At 46.1% G+C, this 18,988-nt stretch overlaps 1 protein-coding gene across 1 annotated transcript in view; it reads left to right on the top strand.

The window, feature by feature from the left end:
* Positions 1-18,988, top strand: part of ephb1 (EPH receptor B1) — a gene marked incomplete at both ends in the record, with an annotated part of 180,536 nt that overhangs the window by 51,548 nt on the left and 110,000 nt on the right. The window contains one exon of the mRNA XM_080010743.1: positions 10,260-10,324. Coding sequence (XP_079866869.1) covers positions 10,260-10,324 — 65 coding nt within the window. The remainder of the gene's footprint in view (positions 1-10,259; positions 10,325-18,988) is intronic.

The raw sequence follows: 18,988 nt of genomic DNA, 5'->3' as shown, positions 1-18,988 counted from the left end.
CTCGCTCTATTGGCATGGGATACACAAGTGTACAATGCCGAAGCAAGTGGCGAAATTTATACATTGCTGTTAAAAATTCTGTCTATCTCTCTCTCTTCTCTCTCCTTCTACCTCCCTGTCTCACTCCCGGGCTCTGGCTGTGGCGATGTTGCAGGGTTGGTTTGTTTGTTGATTTTTTTCTGGCTTTTTCGGCGACGCCAAGGCATCTCAAGTCAGATTAAACGGTGGCGACTGAAAGCGGAACCACTCCCTGGTGAAACTTGGCAAACTGTGACGACCACGGCAAACTGAGATTTATCCATAAGAAGGAGTGTTGATAGGGTATCAGTCTTTGACCAATCGGCCAATCAAATTTGGTGTATTTCATTAAATCTGGGTTAGATGCCAGAGAAGTCAAAGTCAAAGTCCACCCAAAACTGGGACATTTTCAGTGAAACATTAATAGGTGACAGCAAGGGGTTGCTAGCAAATGCAATGCAGGGTTACTAATTCTGTTTGCAAATTGACAGAAGCTTGACACCGAACAAGCTAGAGGCAGTTATACTACTATTTGTTGTTTTTTACTATATTTGAGCAGTGGCGTAAGTACCCACGGTGCAACTGGTGCAGCTGCACTGGTGCCCATTGGCCCATTGCATCGACACGGCAGTGATTGGGGCAACCGCAATCTGTGCTCCGCTGTGTGTCCGCATGCCCTGTTCCTCCAAATAAAACAAATAAAAAAGTTTTATTTTCTTCCATTTCCTTAATGAATAAAACGAATAAAGCACCGTGCGTAACGCGGACAGACACTCAGACACTCTCCTCCACCGGCCCGCTTTGCATCCCTGTGTCTCCCAACAAAACAAATTAAAACAGTGTGTGTTTTTTTATTTTAGGTGCATTTGTTTTCCGTTTCCTAATTTAATTAAACCAAAAAGTCCCCGTGCGTCTCGCTCTACGTCACGCACGTCTCTCCGTTGCTTTCGTTGCTATGGGACTGAATTTAGTAAAAAAAAAAAAAGATTTTTTTTTTTTTGTGTGAATACTGTTTACTTGAAAATAATAAATCCTGCACTTCTGTAACAGGGAGACTTTCTCAGACACTCTCTCAGGCTCCGCAGAGCCATCGAACCCCGCCCCGGACTGCTCTTTGTGTCTGTGGCGAAGGAGGCTGATGGCACATCAATCTGAACAACAGGATGTTACATGTACGGGTGCGTCACTGATTGCTGATTTCTGAAAGAAGTGTTAAAGGTTATTTACCAGCCATGGCCAAGATGGACCTTGATTGCTACACCACTCGCGCAAACTATCCTAATATGATTAAGGAAAATCATAAATTAAGTTTGTTATTCAAGATAATGTCTTTTTTGAATAAACTTTTTTTTTTTTCTTCTTCATCAGTCGATGGCGGGCCGCACTGTGGGGGGTCCAGCGGCCGCATTCGGCCCTCGGGCTGCGTGTTGGCCACCGCTGTTATTTTATACTGTTTGCGAACAGACCTTTAGTTTGTATTTTTGGATCAGAGGCCGAGGAGATAAACTATCAAGATATCGGAATTTGCCATTTAATGCCACAGAATGACACTCGATGCTAGTATTGAGGTAATTCGGTCGATGCCATAAAAGTATTGAATTTTGATCCGCATCCTTCAGGGTCTCGCGGATCGGTGTTCTCGTGTCGCTGGCCAGCCATGGCGACGACAGCAGCGTCATGAGAGGGCGACCGTGGAACCGTGTTCTGTAAGGGCCTTCGCTGTTTGAACATGTTGCTATTGGAAGAGGCAGAGTTGCACTGTTACAGCATGTTCCCCGTGTACACTCTCCAAGACAAATAGACTTTGGGTTTGGCACTCTGCGATTTATGTCCTTCTATGCATTTCTTCCTGAATGGGAGACATTTCCAGAATGTTTTTCTTGGCGTCCATCGCCCACGCTGTAATGCGACACCGAGCAAGGACTGTTTTTTGCCAGAAATAATAATTCCATACTTTCAAACAGAGGTATTGATGATGATACCTTTCTTTTTCATCCCATCATTAAAATGATCAAATTACCATCTTTGATCTCTTCGTGAAAGGGAGGAGGAGGGAGGTTGCAAAAGAGGATATATGACAGTAAAGTGGGTGTGGGCCAAGGGTTGGGAAGCCAGCCAGCGCCGTGTTCCAAAGCCAGTGAACCATCGGGGAGTAGTCTACCTCTCTCTCTCTCTCTCTCTAAACGCTGTTTTGTGAGGTGAGGTGAGCCCGATAAGAGTTGTAATTACCAAATTTTACTACAGCAAATTGCCAGGTTTCTTAAAGGCAGGGCAGGCTGGCGGAGGTAATGCGAGCCTTAATGAGTATTGCGATGGCGGAGGGAGGCTCGCACTGCCTCCATATGGATTATGTCTGGATCACTGCAACTTGGCCTGCCTTCTGCTGGAGGAAATGCTTTGGCCTGACATTTGGCATGGCGTTAAACAATACTTTCACATGTGTGTTTAGCGGTCCAATCATGACTATACACACAATGATGCCATTATTTATATCCAAGATATCATGCAAAAGATGCCTACTCTGTGTCCCAGAGAGTTCAAACAATGGGGTCGTATAATTCAAAGTGCTTGCAAAGGTCAGAATTCTGTGTGTGTGTGTGTGTGTTTAGCATGAGGCTTCTTTCTGTGTGTTCCTCACTCAAAGATAGCGCTAGCCACTATCTACACCTGGGGAAGCACGAGCAAACCTCCAGTCTGATTGGCCCCTTTGAGAATCCTATTAAATGACGGACCGCTAGTGGAATAGCAGAACTCCCAATGTGGCGTCATCCGTGTGTGTTTGTGCGTGTGCGTATGTGTGTGAAGAGAAAGAAGTCAAACCCCCCCATCAAGTGACATTGACAGCAAAGTGACAGAGAGAAAGAGACAGGAGGACGCATGGAAGGAGAAGAAGTGAGACGGCTGAAGCCAGGGTAAGAGCGAAAAAAGATGAAAGACGGCGGTAACCGCAGAGAAGAGGAGGGAGAATGCACTGGGATTAAGGGAGGTAGCGAGGGTGGGGCGGGGGCGGGCGGCGGGGGGTGGGGGGGGTGGAGGACGTTTGGAGGTATAGTGGAGGAGTGGAGTGGTGGCGGCGGTAGAGGGTTATGATGAATTAAAGATGACACTCTCCAGCAGCCTGGTTTCTAAAGATCACTCTGTCTGCTAATGTAATGTTAATGAATGCAAATGATGTGCCTAACCTCTCCCCTGACCAAGGGAGCGAATGAGAGAGAGAGAGAGAGAGGGGGCGAGTGGGATACTGAGAGAGAGAGAGAGAGAGAGAGAGAGAGAGAGAGAGAGAGAGAGAGAGCGATTGCGATTGCGATTGCAGACGGACGGTGTTGAATGTTCCCTATCTGTGCCGCAACACCTGTTGTGGAAGTGAGTGACTTGACCGCTCAGTGATGATGATATGCACGCGGCGCTTGTTGCCGTTGTTATTGTGTACCTGTTTGTTCGGCAACCCCCCCCCCCCCCCCTCTCCCCCCACCCAAGATGGTTTCCGCCCCCACCCCATCTCACATGACGGGCCCATCATGACTCGAGCCGAGAGAGAGAGAGAGAGAGAGAGAGAGAGAGAGAGCGATCAAGGTAGCCTACACTGGAAACTGTCAAACCGCAGCTGCGCTCTTATCCGCGTTTCCCTCACGGGACCGCCCTGCTTTCAGGCGAATATCGTCGCTTTCACGCGTCCACGGCAACGGGACGGTGTTATCGTCGGTGTGTTTCTGTGTGTCTGTGTCACTGTTCATTACTGTGGGTTCCATCTTGCAGCTCAGTCACAGACGTTTATAGTTTTGCGCATTAGGCAATTGAACTGATGCCACAAGAGGACAGCGGACTATTTTCCATTCAATTTTCATATCAAACACATTGTCATCTTCATCGTCAGTCTTAGGAAAAAAAACATGTGTATATTTATATATATATATATATAATTATTTTTTTCTTTTTCTCTGGTTTCTTCCATCTGTTCCATATCTGCCATTAAAAGCTGAAAATAAAAAAAAAACATTTTGGTTTTCGAGCTTTAATGCGGCATGCAGCTTGGAAATGTCCCCGTCTGTGCACATTTGTAGGTGGTGACTCCATCACTGGCATCAGAGCGACATCACACCAGCGCTCAGCCTCCCAATAATCTCCCCAATCATGTTGGCACAAAACCCAATCCTTGGTCTCAAATCAGCTCAGAGCCCCTTTTCCCAAGCCCGGGCTCGGTGGCATTTCCCAGGAAAGCCGTGTTCTCCTCAATCCAATATACAGCCGAGTGAGACTTCTGCTTTTTAACCGCGGCCAATTGTGTTTGGGGGCTTTAATATTTATTTGTTTCTAATTTAGTTTTTCCCGCTGCGTGATGGTGGTGCGCCTTTGGAGGGGGCCTCGGCTTGGAAGACACGGCTGTTGTCGCAGAGGCACCCTCAGAAAACATTTTTCGCTCCGTCGAAGATCTGCACCGCTTTTGTTCATCAATCCCCAGAGTGGACGGCTGATTAGTTTGGGAGACGCAGCGTTCTTTTTTTTTTTTTTTTTTTTTTTTTTCTCCACCGGCGTCGTTGTTGTCTTGTCAGTTTGTTTTCAGCCCCACATTAAGATGCCAAACTCAGCAGGCGACCGTGGGGCTTCATCATTGTTAAGTGCTCATTTCATTCCCGCTGATTTCTCTTCTGGCTTATTCCATCTCTCATCTCTCTCTGTCTGTCTGTCTGTCTCTCTTTCTCTCGCCTCCTGTCTCTGACTCTCCCTCTCTTTATCTGTTCTTTCTGCTTTGATGACTCTGTCTGATGACTCTGTCATCAAAGCAGCCCCTCTCCCCAAGTTTTCTCTTACCCCTCTCTCTCTCTCTCTCTCTCTCTCTCTCTCTCTCTCTCTGTCCCGTAAAAAAAAAAAAAAAAAAATAGATAAATCTCTTTTTTAAACATTGTCGTTCAAAAGCCCAGGATCTTATTTCAGTGCTCTGCTTGCTGCTTCAATCACAAAGAGAAGCCCCCTCTCAACTCAGCACCCAGCATCTGGACATGATTGTCTCATTGAATTACAAAGTGCACCAGCATCCTTGAACAGGCGTCATTGTGAAAGGGTGGAGGGGGGGGGGGGGGGAGGGTGATAGGATGAATAGAGGAGAAGTGTTATGGGATGGGAAGGGACTGGAGAGGGGGTGTTGTGGGGGGTGGGGGTGTGGGGGGGGGGGGGTCGTCCAGGGAGAATTGTCTGCAGTATTGACACGGGAGCCAGCCAGCTTTAGAGAGGCGCGCCTCAGCACATGTTCTATCGACCGACATGCATACGAGTGCACGGACATGGCCACAAATGTGTGTGTGTGTGTGTGTGTGTGTGTGTGTGTGTGTGTGTGTGAGTGCGTGGGGGGGTGGACTTACGCAGGTGTGTCTCCGTGCAGAATTGTACCCTTTAGAATTTAATACACAGGTATAGACAATAAAAAACAACCAGCCGGTCCAACGCCGCAGTTTTGTCGCTTTTGTTTTTTTTTTTTGTGTGTGTCCGTCTTCTCTTTTTCGATGAACCGCCGTTTGGTCTGGGCGCCGCTGATATGTAATCGTGCATGTCTTTGTGATGTATTGTGCGGCCACTTGCTGACGTGTAATTGTGTGAAGAGGGGCTGGCGTATCGATCTGAGATGCGGGGCCCATCAATGTTTAATGCAGTCTCTCACTCTTCCACCCCCCCCACTCTCTTTTTCTCCCTGCCTTTATCTGTATCCCGCCCCCGCCCCCCCCAAACTGCCACCAAACTGCCCACCATTACTTATTGATCCACCAAGGCCCACTAATGAGAAGGAACACTGTTTAGAGGGGATGGAGGCTAAAGGCCTCTGGGTTCAGACCTTGGTTTTGTGCTGGGTCAGGGACTTTAAGGTTTAAAACTAGGACACTCTGAAATAATTGCCGACGCATTTCCTTGTACATGCCTGTTCACGCTCTCTAATATTGTTCAGTGTAGCCACATTTTAGCCTTGCGCTCTTTAAATTCAATCGATGGTCATCATCCGGTCCGACACGTGCAAGGTTTTTGAGTCAATTTGCGAGTTAGTGTACATAGTGAACAACCACGAATTCCCTGCGTCCATACGGACTGAACTGCTGCCGAACCTGCTGTGTCTCAATTATCAGCCCTCCCTCGCAGGCTTAGCTGATGTAGCTGAATAAGAATGCAGGGGAAACCACTCGGGGCGAGCCTCCGAACACTGGGGAGGTCATCTACCTTCGGTTTCATCTTGTCGCACAAAGGACAGAAGGTGGAGGAGGTGGGGGTGGGTGGGGGGCGTTAGATGTAACTGTCATCCGAATGTGGGGAGTAACCCGGGATAAAAGGGGGTACTAATTGTTTTATGAGGATTTTATGGTTTTATTTTAGGGGCAAGCCTAGCGTGAAAGTAGTTTCATCGCTGGACAGTGAGGGGAATGGCAGAGAAGTTGAACGAGGTAGTCGCTTCAAATGGGGTGGAGCTTCAGCTTCGGCCGATATTCGATTATATCGAATACCGCGATATTTGTCGCCGTATGCAAAATTTTCACAGTACCTCAAATATCGCCCCCTCCCCCCCATCTGTCCGTCCGTGGGACCACAGGGAGTGACGGACAGAGCTCATTCACTTGCACGCACAGAGAGGATGTACAGTGTGTGGATGTATGCGTGCAGAGGCTCAACAGCGAGGAAGGAGATGGAGGGTTTAGACGTGGTGGCGCGCGTGGTGTGGACGGCGATTTAAGTTCCAGCTCCGACGGTACTGACAATGCACGAGCGAGTGATGCACGCACCAGCGATCGGTTGTCGGTTATCGGCACGTCGAAAGAGACTGTTTTTATTTTATTTTACGTATCCTTATGGAGTGAAACAAGAGTGAACGGTTGGAGCAAAACCCCGTGTAATGGGGACACATTCTCCGCAACCTTCTTTCCCCGATCGCCCCCTCTCAATGCGTTATGCGCAGAAAATAATCTCAATGCGTCTACGAGTCGTGCACCGGTCCTCCATGCAACGTCCCCGCACTGTTTTTACTTGTTTAATTTGAAGGAACGGGGCTACAATGACAATAATATCATGTATCGCGATATTTGCGCATCACGATTTAACATTTTGGATAACTTTTAAACCTTTTAAACCGAAGCTGTTAATCCTTTAAGGAAATTATCCACCACACCGATTTGGAAAATGTGTACCGAAAAAGGCGACCTGATCTTTGGACCCCAATCAATTTGTGCATTCAGGTACAAATAGCATTTGATCAATGATCAAATCCACTTACAATGAAATGGATGAAACATCCAGTCAAACGGCGTTAATGTTTATTATTATTTGATGTCACATTTGAACTCACATCCCCTCACCTTGCCTGTATCCCCCAAAGGAAATCAGGCTAGAAAAAGTTCAAATCCATCAGGGGATGGTTTCCCTGGTGTCCCTGATGTCCCTGATGTCCCTGATGTCCCTGGACATGTGTGTGAGCTGCAGCGTAATGGGAGTCAGGGAGACTCCTAGCTGCTAATAACCACTTAACCCCTCTCTACTTACTCATCTGCTACTCTGCTATTCTGCTAATGGCTGGTATTAGGTCACATGACACAACTCAACACCGCCACTAGTCCCGTGGGCTCTTGACCCCCAAACCCCCACCCCCTTCCCATCTCCATTCTACTGCTTTCAACCCTCCCTCTCCTCAGCCTGGCTGTTAAACTGGGACTGGGAAATGGCCTCTACCTCAAGGCCTTGTGTAATTTGACTGAGGCTTTTTTGTGATTTCCCCCGAGAAAACTGTTGGCAGTCCCTGTGACGCGCCGGCGCTTATAGTTGTTTCATATTCCTATCTCCGCGGCTGACAGCAGCCGTACAGACAGGCAGGCTGTAGCCGGCTGGCTTTGGAAACGAGATGGGGCAAGGTTGATCTGAGGGAAATTGAAAAACTCTGATGGAAGCACGGTGTGAACGAGGCTGTCTCCGTAGGTGAACATGGGAAATTGGCTTGTACAAGTGTGCGTACTTATGTGTGTGTGTGTGTGTGTGTGTGTGTGTGTGTGTGCGTGTGTGCATGAATTTGACCCTACGAACAATGTGTGTGTGTGTGTGTGTGTGTGTGTGTGTGTGTGTGTGTGTGTGTGTGTGTGTGTGTGTGTGTGTGTGTGTGTGTGTGTGTGTGTGTGTGTGTGTGTGTGTGTGTGTGTGTGTGTGTAGTTGAATTACGTGGGCTAATTGGTTTTGTGTCCGTGGACAGTTTCTTTCAGGAAGTTGAGATTAAGAATGAAAGGCCCTCTCTCGCTCTCTCTCTCTCTCTCTCTCTCTCCCCCCCACCGGCTGGATGCCACTCATCCTCAGCCCCAGTGCTCTATTTTTTTATGTTTATTTATTTGCTTTTGATTTTTTTTTTTTTTTTTTTGCACCCGCACTACTCGAACACAAAGTGCTCCATCATTCAGAATTATTTCAAAATTTTTCAGACTGATTTTCCAAGCATGGCTGGAGCTGCTGCCTGTGGAATCTGAGCATAGCGTGGAACCTCAGAGCAGCATCTGCCGCTTTTGTCTCATCCTTTCACGGGCGTGCAATGTGTGATGTCTACCTTATTAACAACATGCACAGGGCTTTGGAAGCCAAGTCTCATCTGTGATAATGAAATAAATAAATAAAATCATATAGATCCCAGCCAAGGACGCTAGCGGCAACATTGGGGCGGAAGGTGTCCAAACTCTGTGCTGATCCCCGGGGAGGGTAAAAAAGCCGCTTTCTTCTCCAGCTTTTATCTGTTTGGACGGGGCGGACACGATCAAGGACAGTTTTGTGCCGGGGGACATCAAAGAGTGAAAGAAGTGAAATATGCCTCGGCTCGCTCTCCATAAGATAGAGGGGGCCGGCGCCTCGAAAGTAAACTGTCCGTTACGCGGGGAAATTATGAATCCATCATCGCGCCACTGAGGAGGCCATCATGTCGCACTTGCTCATCAATCTATAAATCTGTGCATCCGTGAGGGGAATCGGGCGGGGTGGAGGGGTGGCGAGGTGGTGGGGTGGTGAGGGGGACAGGACATGGGCTCAGGGTATATATATCTAGGCCGTGTCGCAGGTCTCCTCTCCTACCTGGAGCAATATCGGGTTTCCCCCAGTGTGTCAACGAGGCAGATATTAATCAAAGCGGCCCTGACAAACTCCTTGGGAGAGCTGCCAAGCCTATTTGTCTATGGTCTATGGTGTCACGGACTGTTAGAGAGAGAGAGAGAGAGCGCGAGAGAGAGCGCGAGAGGGAGAGAGAGATATTTATCACTCGGGGATACGAAAAAGAAAAACATGTCTTACCGAATTAGCATAATTATCTTTACATTCTGTGGCTGCCGTTTCTTTGGAAGACTAAACTATTGCGTATACCTTGTAAATCCCTCTCATGCCTAGGTTAGGGTTAGGGTTCAAGGCCTAAAATCCTGTAATTGAATTACGAGATTTTCAATCGTGAGCATCAATGAAAAGATTGAGCAAAGATGGTCCAAAGCGAGAAATATCAACAACCTCGGCATAAGTACAGTATCAAGCCCCTATTCTGTACGTATCTTTTGATTGAGTCTGGTATTGAGGTTTGGGAAAAAAAAATAAAATACAGTGAACATTTCAAATAAACAGTGGGGACCCCTGCCATCACATGTTAAGTGCCAGGCTTCTGTGGTTGAGTGTTGATGTATTTTCATGGCGTCTGCAAAGAAAACAAACTTAAATAGCTGGCTACCCGACTTGCCCAGCCATGGGAGACCTCCCGAAACGCCTTTCTTGAGTTTGGCAGTGTGACCGGGCCTGTCAGTCAGACAAAGACAACACACGCTGAAGTTTTCCACTGACGCCAACACCCACACACACGCACGCACGCGCGCGCGCACACACACGCACACACACACACACACGTACGCACGCGCGCACACACACACACACACACACGCATGCACACAAGCACACACGCACACACATACACACACACACACGCATACCAAGCCGAGCAAGAGGTTTTCAAACGCTTTGCCGCGCTCCCATGTCTCTCGTCTGAAGATAAGTCAAGCAGCGACGGATGAGGAGCTGTAAAACATTCATCTGCTTCTTTCTGTTTGTTCACGACAGTGTCAAGTGCTCGCTGGCGTGAAATACTAGGCCTTGAACGCAGCTTAATGATGGGCCCAAATGCAGACCAACAGCCTTCTCATCCCCCTTCCCTCTCCTTCTCTTTCCCGACCGTCTGTCCCTCCATCCCTCCCTTCTTCTTCTGCCAACAGAGACGGTGATGGACACACGGGTGGCCACGGCTGAACTGGGATGGACGGCGTATCCCAACTCCGGGGTAAGCGGGACCGAAACACGGCCGCCACAAGCTGGAACCCATTGTGTTCAAGAACGTGGTACTGCCTTCTTGTGGGGGAGGGGGCATCCAGAGAGACTTTGACCGACCAACGGACGGACAGGCGGTCGGTCAGACAGGCGGTCAGGCAGGGAAGATGATAGTACAGTCTTAGTGGTTTAATGGGTATTATTTTCTCCATGTCCCAGTTCATAATGACTTAATGACATAATGGCTCCTCCACGTAAGCCTCGGAGCAGACTACCCTGTAAGACCCTCTAAAGGGAGGCTGGGAGCTGGGGGAAGTGGGGGTAAGGGAGTTTATACCATAGACATAATGACACAGTAATGATACATTTATGCAGGGAAATGGAGGTATTGAAACAGGGGCGGAGAAGAGGAGAAGATAAAAGTGCTCTGGGCTTTAAGGCGATTTAAGGCGAACACTTCAGACTCTCAGGTAGCTCCGTGCACATGAAAGGGGGTGGAAGAAACAGTCGGGTCAACAGCGTAGGGGGAGGGGGGTTATGTCATTTCTTTGGGGTTGAATTAATAAAGTCGAAAGTGTGATTTTCCTATTACACAAATGGACTTGAAGTGAACTGGAGTGCGTAGGCCACGTTCGCGCTGATGTCATTCGGTGGAAAATCTCAACCCCCTGTGTCCGCCACATTCTGGTTCTTTGGGGCTTCATGAGGCGTTTTGCACAAGTGCCAAAGAGGGGCGATTAATGTTCTGAGGATCGAGGCTTTTTCCTTTACTCTAGGTAGAGACCCTCTCGCTCAAATGGGGATGGATAAACCATCCATTCCTCTCCTCAAAGCAGGAGCACATACAAAGAATAACCCGAACTGTAGTTTCTTACAGCAGCGGAGGTCTCTCAGCAACATTTTTCCTCAGCGACCCCCTAAATCGAATCAGATTCAACCCCCTGTTGGAATGAGGCAATACTCGTGGTTTTTCTTACAATTAATATTTGAACTCGTGGATTTTCCAACCAATATTTGAGTATTCGAAAACCTATGCCTCAAATTGTGTATTTGTGCGTACGTGCGTGTGTGCGTGCGCTTATCGAGTCCAAAGTCCTACTAGTCCAGAGAGGCCTCGCGTCTTATCTGTCTGCACACTGTATCTATGGGGGATTGAAAATAAAAATGTGCTTACAACTTTCTAGCTGGTATATTTTGAATATTTAGGTCACTTTTCCACCCATTTAGCTATTTTTGCTCACACTTGAGACAGAAATTCATGTAAAACAACTTGTTACATGTAATTGTTATCAATATGTATGTAAAAAATATATGTTTAAGATTAATATTTAATCCACCTCAACCAAAAACAACAAAAGTGATAAGAGTTGGTTGTCTTTCTTTATCTATTTCATTCTTCTGTCCTTGAATTAAGTGTCAAAAAATATCCACTCTCACACTCAGGATTTTATTATCAAGTTTGAAACATATTGGGGAAAAAAAGGCAATGAACAAGTAGGAGTTGTTCACACACAGGGAATCGAACGCTGGTCTACTGGGTAGGAGGGCAAAAGTTCATTGTGGTGGCTGTGCATGCTGTTTGAGGAAGGAGGCAAGGCAAGGAACAATGTATTAAATGTATATTTAACATTTAAAATGTATATTTATCATTTAGATTTGGATTTCAAATGTATATTTATCATTTAGATTTAAAATGTATATTTATCATTTAGATTTGGATTTCAAATGTATATTTATCATTTAGATTTCAAATGTATATTTATCATTTCGATTTAGATTTAACATGTAGATTTAGATTCAATATTTAGATTTAACATTCAACATTTCGATTTAATATTGAGATTCAACATTTAGATTTATTATTTAGATTCAGATGTAACATTTAGATTCAACATTTAACATTTGGAGTTAGATGTAATATTTCGATTTAACATTTAACAGCAAGATTTGATATTTCGATTTAAAATTTTGATTTTGATCTAATATTTAGATTTATCGTTTAACGTAATTTTTTTTCAAATAACCAAATTGTTTAAAATTACATTTTACACATATTTGTTGTTTTGCATGAATTATTGTCTCAAACGTGAGGGAATTTAGATAAATATGAGGAAAGTGACCTAAATGTTTAAAATATATCAGCTAGAAGATTGTAACCAATTTTTTACATTTGGCACCGATTGCGCACCCACGTATTCAGGGTTCAAACAATAGGGAAGCGCCACAAAATGCACAACATGTTGAGGTACTGATGGATTATAACGTCCAACTGAAATAAACAGTAACAAATATTACAACTTGGGTCACACTAGACCACGGGTGTCAACCTCAACACTCAGCCGTGCTCCCGGCTGGCGTCATCCTGGTTAGCATCCAAGTCACGTTGGGACGGTGATACATTTTGATGAAATATATTTACGTGTTACTCAATCAATATCAACACGATTAGCAGTGGGCAAACTGTTGTGCTGCTGTGCGTTGGAAACATCAAGCTAACATTAGCTGACTCGTTGCCGGGATGGGACGCCATGCTGCTATTTAACTGGTGTCAGTGTTTGTCCTGCGTCCTCCACAATGTGTCGCGGTCTTGAGTTCCTCTAATTGGGATGGTGCCGGCGGTTTGAGGTCTGCACTTGAAGCTGTAATCGTCAAGCCTGTAAACCACAAGCGGTGAATTTCTCTAGCCCAGATGATCAATTTAGGTCAGACGTGATCAATGGTTTCATTATGGGTTGTTTTTTTCCTCTATGGGCTTCTTTACAACCCAGTTTATCATGGAGAGTGATGTTTCTTCCATTAGAAAATTTCAGTTTTCCCGGCTTAAAGGGAGCTGAAACCGTGGCACGGTGGCACAGCGCATTGCACTGCTGCCTCACCGCAAGAAGGTCCTGTGTTCGATTCCCGCCTTGGACGCTGTTGATACGGTGGGTTAGGGGCCTGATTAGGGGCCTTTCTGTGTGGAGCTTGCATGTTCCTCCCCGTGCTCACATGGGGTTTCCGTGGCGCAAAATGGTGTAGAAACGTTATTCTCGGCCGAATCTGCCTCTTTATTCCGAGGGAAGAGAGGGGGGTATGCCGTAAGACCCAGAGAGCGGAGCTTTCCTCCAACGCTATTTCCACGGGGGCCCGTTGAGTTGAGCGAGCCTCCAGGCACACAGAGCCTCTTGTCTGTGTCGAGCCTGTTCTTTTTAAGCTGCCCCCATTGTAAGGGTTCAGGGAGGAGAGGATCTGCTGTGGGGAGAATAGATTCTTACTCACCGTTAGAACTTATCATACCACACAGCAGTCTTGACCTTCCCAGGAGTGTGTGTGAGAGAGGGAGAGGGAGAGAGAGAGAGAGAGAGAGAGAGAGAGAGAGAGAAAGAGAGAGAGACTTTGTGTAGTTCAGCTCAAGGCAAGTTAAGGCCTGGGCACGGAGGCAAAGCCCTACATTGACTCACCTGTCTACACACACACACACACACACACACACACACACACACACACACACACACACACACACACACACACACACACACACACACACACACACACACACACACACACACACACACACACACACACACACACACACACACACACACACACACACACACACACACACACACACACACACACACACACACACATTCTGGTGAGTTGAAAGTTAGATTTATAATGGGATCAAATCCAGTCAATGGCAGACAGTGGAAGGAGTGGAAGACGTATGATGGTGTGGCCTAGAGTGATACGGCTTCATCGACGCTGCACACTCACATACCTGGCAACCCTCCCGATAACATGTTCTTTCTTTTTTATCTACCGCCATGATCCCATTTTGTTATTTCTCCTGGAAAACGACATTGATTTTTAAGAGATTTTCAAGACAAAACTCGATCGTTCTTGTCTATTTCACAGAGAAGTGAAGTTGCCAGACGAGATTTTTAAATGTGATACACACTCTAATGAGCATGAAAACTGGTAACCCTGTTAAAGGAGGTTTAAAGCTTAAAGAGGAAAAGGTCATGTTTGCAAATAATGTGTATACAAATAAAACTGGTTTTCGGATTTGTTTATTATTCTTGATTAATCCCTGATTTTTGTAATGGCACTGACAAAAAGTATATACATTTTTTTAAATCTCAGAGTTGGCAAGTTTTACACATTTGATTTGGAAATCTTCATAAAATTCAGTCAAATTTACTTGACATTCACAGGCTCCGCTCTAACTGACTGCCTCCGCTCTGATAATAAGCACGGTTTCAAGACAAATATATAAATTCCACCAACCATGAACCATGAACAAATCCTATATGGGGAACTTAGTGGCGGCGATGGATTCTTCGTTTTCCATGTCATACACACATTCCAATTTACATGGAATCTACATGCACTATAGTCCTCTTATATGCTTCTCCTTATGATACAACTGATTTTGCCCCCAAAAGGGCCAAAGATAACAGCTCCTTCAGGAAATATTTTGTGTGTGTGTGTATTACAGTATACGTGTATGTGTGTTAGTGCCTTTGTGTTGGGTGACCTGAAGGGTTAATTTTGAAGGATTGCAGAAGCGGCATCATTAGTTCCAGTGTTATAAACATGAGGACAGATCAGGGTTACCCCCGTGGATATGGAGCAGACGCTCGTGCACACTCTTACGCCCACGCGCCCGTACAGGCTCACATCTGTGATGGGCGCGAGGCGGGCTGATGTGATTCAGATGTTCAGTATTCACTCCTAAGGCTCTGCTTCCTTTTTATGCTTGGGCTGGAAAATATCCTTTACATCCTCTCTCTCTCTCTCTCTCTCTCTCTCGCACTCTCCCCTTTCCCTCTATTCCCTTCTCCCTCGCCCCTATCGCACTCTCCCTCTTCCTCCCTCCCCATCTCTTTGTCGTTATCCCCTCCCTCTCTCTCTTGCCCCTTGCTTTCTCTCCTCCCTCCCTTCCCCCCTCTACCCCTTTCTCTCTTTTTTAAATTTCTTTATTTTAATTTAACACAAGAGTATTTGTGCCATTGCATCTAGGACAGAGTTAGTCTGCAAATGGAGTTCAACTTCTCAACCTAGAAATGCCACTCTTTATTAATTCTTAAATCATGAAGAACTGCTGCAATAACTCTGTCCTGTGGACGGCCTGTAGGATGACAAGAGCACAGTTTGTTATAAAGAGCTGCCACCAATCCCCGTCTTTGGTGAACTATTTTACCATGTTTGGGTCTATAAACAGGTAATCAGTACTCCAAGAGGGGGAGAATCACCACGGGTGAGACAAATAATCATAGAACCAAACAACATTTACACAATAAACATAATCATCGGACGACAACATGTATTGAAAAACAGAGTCGATTAAGTCCAGGAAAACTGGAATAGCGATTGTGCACGTGGCCTCTTCCTGTCATAGTTATGGCAGAAAATGAGGGAGGAAAGGAGAGGAATGCAAGACGCAGCCGTAGGTGCAGAACCCGGGCCGCAGGCTCCAGGCCCCGCACCGACTGACCAACACCCATGCTCCCATGCTCACCCATGGCCGACCAGACTGCAGGCCCATCAGGCCTCTGGTCAGCCCCCGGCCGCTGGGCATGTGGACAACAGAACAGAGGGCGGCAGACGGCCCCACCACCCATAGCCCGCCCCCCCAGCGATAAGCGCCCCGTGCACCGAGAGCGCCAGAGGACAGGTACCCTGGCAGCCCAGTGTGGCGACAGAAGTCCGCCCCCCATCGAAGGAGGCCACATGGTGAGCCCCGCACCAAGCGCACCCGGCCTGGCTCAGGCCCCCGGGTCACGGGACCGGGAGGACCCCCATATGCAATAAAACACCACAACATTGCCCTAACTTAGGAAGACTCAAGTACTAATGGATGGTGTTATGGCAGGGATAAAAGTAGCCCATATTTCATTAAATGAATCATTCTTGTTTTTTGATATTGCCAGAAGTTTTTAAATTGAGATGTATTCTATTAATAAATGTAACCCTTGGGATGTGGTGAGATTTTCTTTATTTTTTCCAATTGACTAATTTAATTTTCTTGGCAATTGTTAAGGAGATCAAAATGGCTTGTTGGTGTTTAAGTGATGGGTCAACTGAGGATCATAGTTGAGTCAGAGAATTCTAAGAGTTTTGAAAATATATTGTGAAAGAAATTTGGGTCATCCTCATTGGGGCCAGTATTATTAGCTATGGTTAATTTGATGTTACCGAAAATTCCATTAATCCTTATGTAACACCCTTCTGTGTCTGATATTGTGGTTTTATTCTGATATGGGATACTTTTATTGATCTATATAGAAACACCTATTTTTCTTTTGAGTTGTATGATGCAGAAAACATTCCAACACAAACTTAATGGGTGTCATTGATGTTAGTTAGCGGGCAATGGCACAGTGCATCTAAGGCAATAGCTATACTACAGTGCCCATGTTTACAGTGCCCAAGTCTGAGCTTTCCTCCTTTACATTCATTTTTACTGTCCTAGTATTGCAGGAAGTTTGTAGGGATACATATCTACACAAATAAATCACAAATAGACAAAGATAAACATAGAACATTGCAGAGTTAGACATACATGTAGTGAGTGACTAATAAAGAGTGAGATTGATGGGAAAAGTAGGAAGGGATTAGGGAGGTGAGATGATGAGAGAAGTAGGGAGGGGCGATTAGGAAGGTGAGATGACGAGAGAGAGCAATATTTTAAATCCTGACATAGATAGCATGCTAATTTCAACATCTCGCATTTTTAATAACCAGAATTACCAGAATACATACATCATTATCAGAATAACCAGGGTGTGGGGAAAGAGTCTTGGAATTACAGCCCATCTATACATAGTTTATGAACAACCAGTGATACTCTTTTATCCTTCTACCGGTTCTCCTTCAGGATTGGGTACAGCACCTTCGGCCGTTGATCTCCCGGGGGAATTGGTCATATCCAGTGTGGTTCCTTTCAGCTTCCATCCTTTGCTTTTAACCAGCTCCTTGTGCTTGTGTTCAAACTTAGCAATGATGGAGTGGGCACAGTTCCCCACGCAGTGTCCCAATCGGTGAACCCGGTGGAAGGTGATCTGCTTCACGGTGTCCGTGGGGAGTTTCAGGGTGATGTGGAGGAAGTTTTTCACCATCTTTTCTGGTGACTCAGTGCTGTTCTCTGGGATCCCAGAAAAGATGAGTTTGTCATAGTCTCTTTTATTATTTTATTTAAAAAAAAGTAATACTTCCTCCTCCATTGTGCGATGCTTCGCAGAGGTTTTTAGACCTGCGTTGTGTTTTTGTATCTCACCGACCGTGCGGTGCAGGAAATCAAGGCTGACTTTGATCTCAGAAATGTCTCGGAGAAGAGGACCAAGCATGCATGTCCAGCATCTTGTTAATTATCCAAAACACTAACCTCTACAGTGCTGGCTATTAGATCATCTGTGTCAGTTTCTGAGTCTGCCTTCTTCTTCCTTTTTCACTGGATTGTTCCGGTCCTGGTCCTTTTCTATCACATACTCGTTAGAATAAAAATCTATATGATCCTTGCGGTCCTCACCGTTGGTTTCGCGCAGTGTTTTTTTTTTCACTATCTATATCTGTATATATATATATATATATATATATATATATATATATTGCTATTCGCTTGTTATTTGTCTGAGTTGGAGCAGATTGTCAGCGTTTAAGTCCATGCAGCAGAGTGCCGCCATGTTCGATCTGTACTCACTTCCGTCTTCTCGCGAGATCACAGCATGCTCCCGTCCACGATTATAAAAGTGGGGTACGTGGAATAATTCAGTGATTCCCAAACAGTTACCCCTTTCTCTCTATTCCCCTCTCTCTCCTTCTCTTCCCCTCCCTCTCTCCCTCTCTCCCCCCACCTCTCTCCATTTCTCTCTATTCCACTCTCCCTCCTATATCTTCCTCTCCTCTGTCCCTCTCCCCCTCCTTCTCTCTCCCCCTTTCTTTCTATTCCCTTCTCTCTCTCTCCCCCTCTCTCTCCTCTCCCCCCTTTCTCTCTCTTTCTCTCTCCCTCACTCCCTCCTCTCCCTCCTCTGTCCCTGTCTGCCTGTCTGACCACTTTCTCTTACCCTCACCCTCTCTCTCTGACTCTCCTTTACTGTCTCCAGCTCTGTCGCTCTGCTCTCACTTCTGTACCTTTGAATTGTCCCCTCTCTCTCTCTCCCCCTCCTCTACACCCCCCCCCCTCTCCTGGCACTTTCCTTTACTGTGTCTCGGCTCTCACCTCTGTTCCTTTGAATCGTCCCCCCCCCCCCCCCCTTTTTCCTTCTCTCTCTCCCACCTTCGCACGCACACACGGGCTGTCCGTGCCGTTGAATAAAATATGGATTCACAGAAAAGGCCCCCAGACCCCGCCATGCAGCCGTTTGACAGAGCGCGGATAAAAAGATGAAGGAATAGAAACATTCTGTCAGCAGTGCTTGCTCTCTCTCTCTCTCTCTCTCTCTCTCTCTCTCTCTCTCTCTCTCTCTCTCTCTCTCACACACACACTCCTTCTCCGTCCCAGCCATGTGTTTTAAACAGATGACATCTGGGGTTGCTGGATTGCAGACATTATGAGGAAGTGGATGTGTCCAAACCAAGGAGAAAAGAAAGTCAAACGGTGCAAGTTGAATAAAGAGATGAAGAAAAAAAGGAAAAAGTAGTGAGTAAGTGACAAGTGAGCAGGACAAAATGGGGGGAGAAAACAGAAGAATAA

This window comes from Zeus faber (assembly GCF_960531495.2).
Source record: "Zeus faber genome assembly, chromosome: 12".
Classification (NCBI taxonomy): Eukaryota; Metazoa; Chordata; class Actinopteri; order Zeiformes; family Zeidae; genus Zeus; species Zeus faber.
This window is presented reverse-complemented; position numbering and strand designations above follow the sequence as displayed.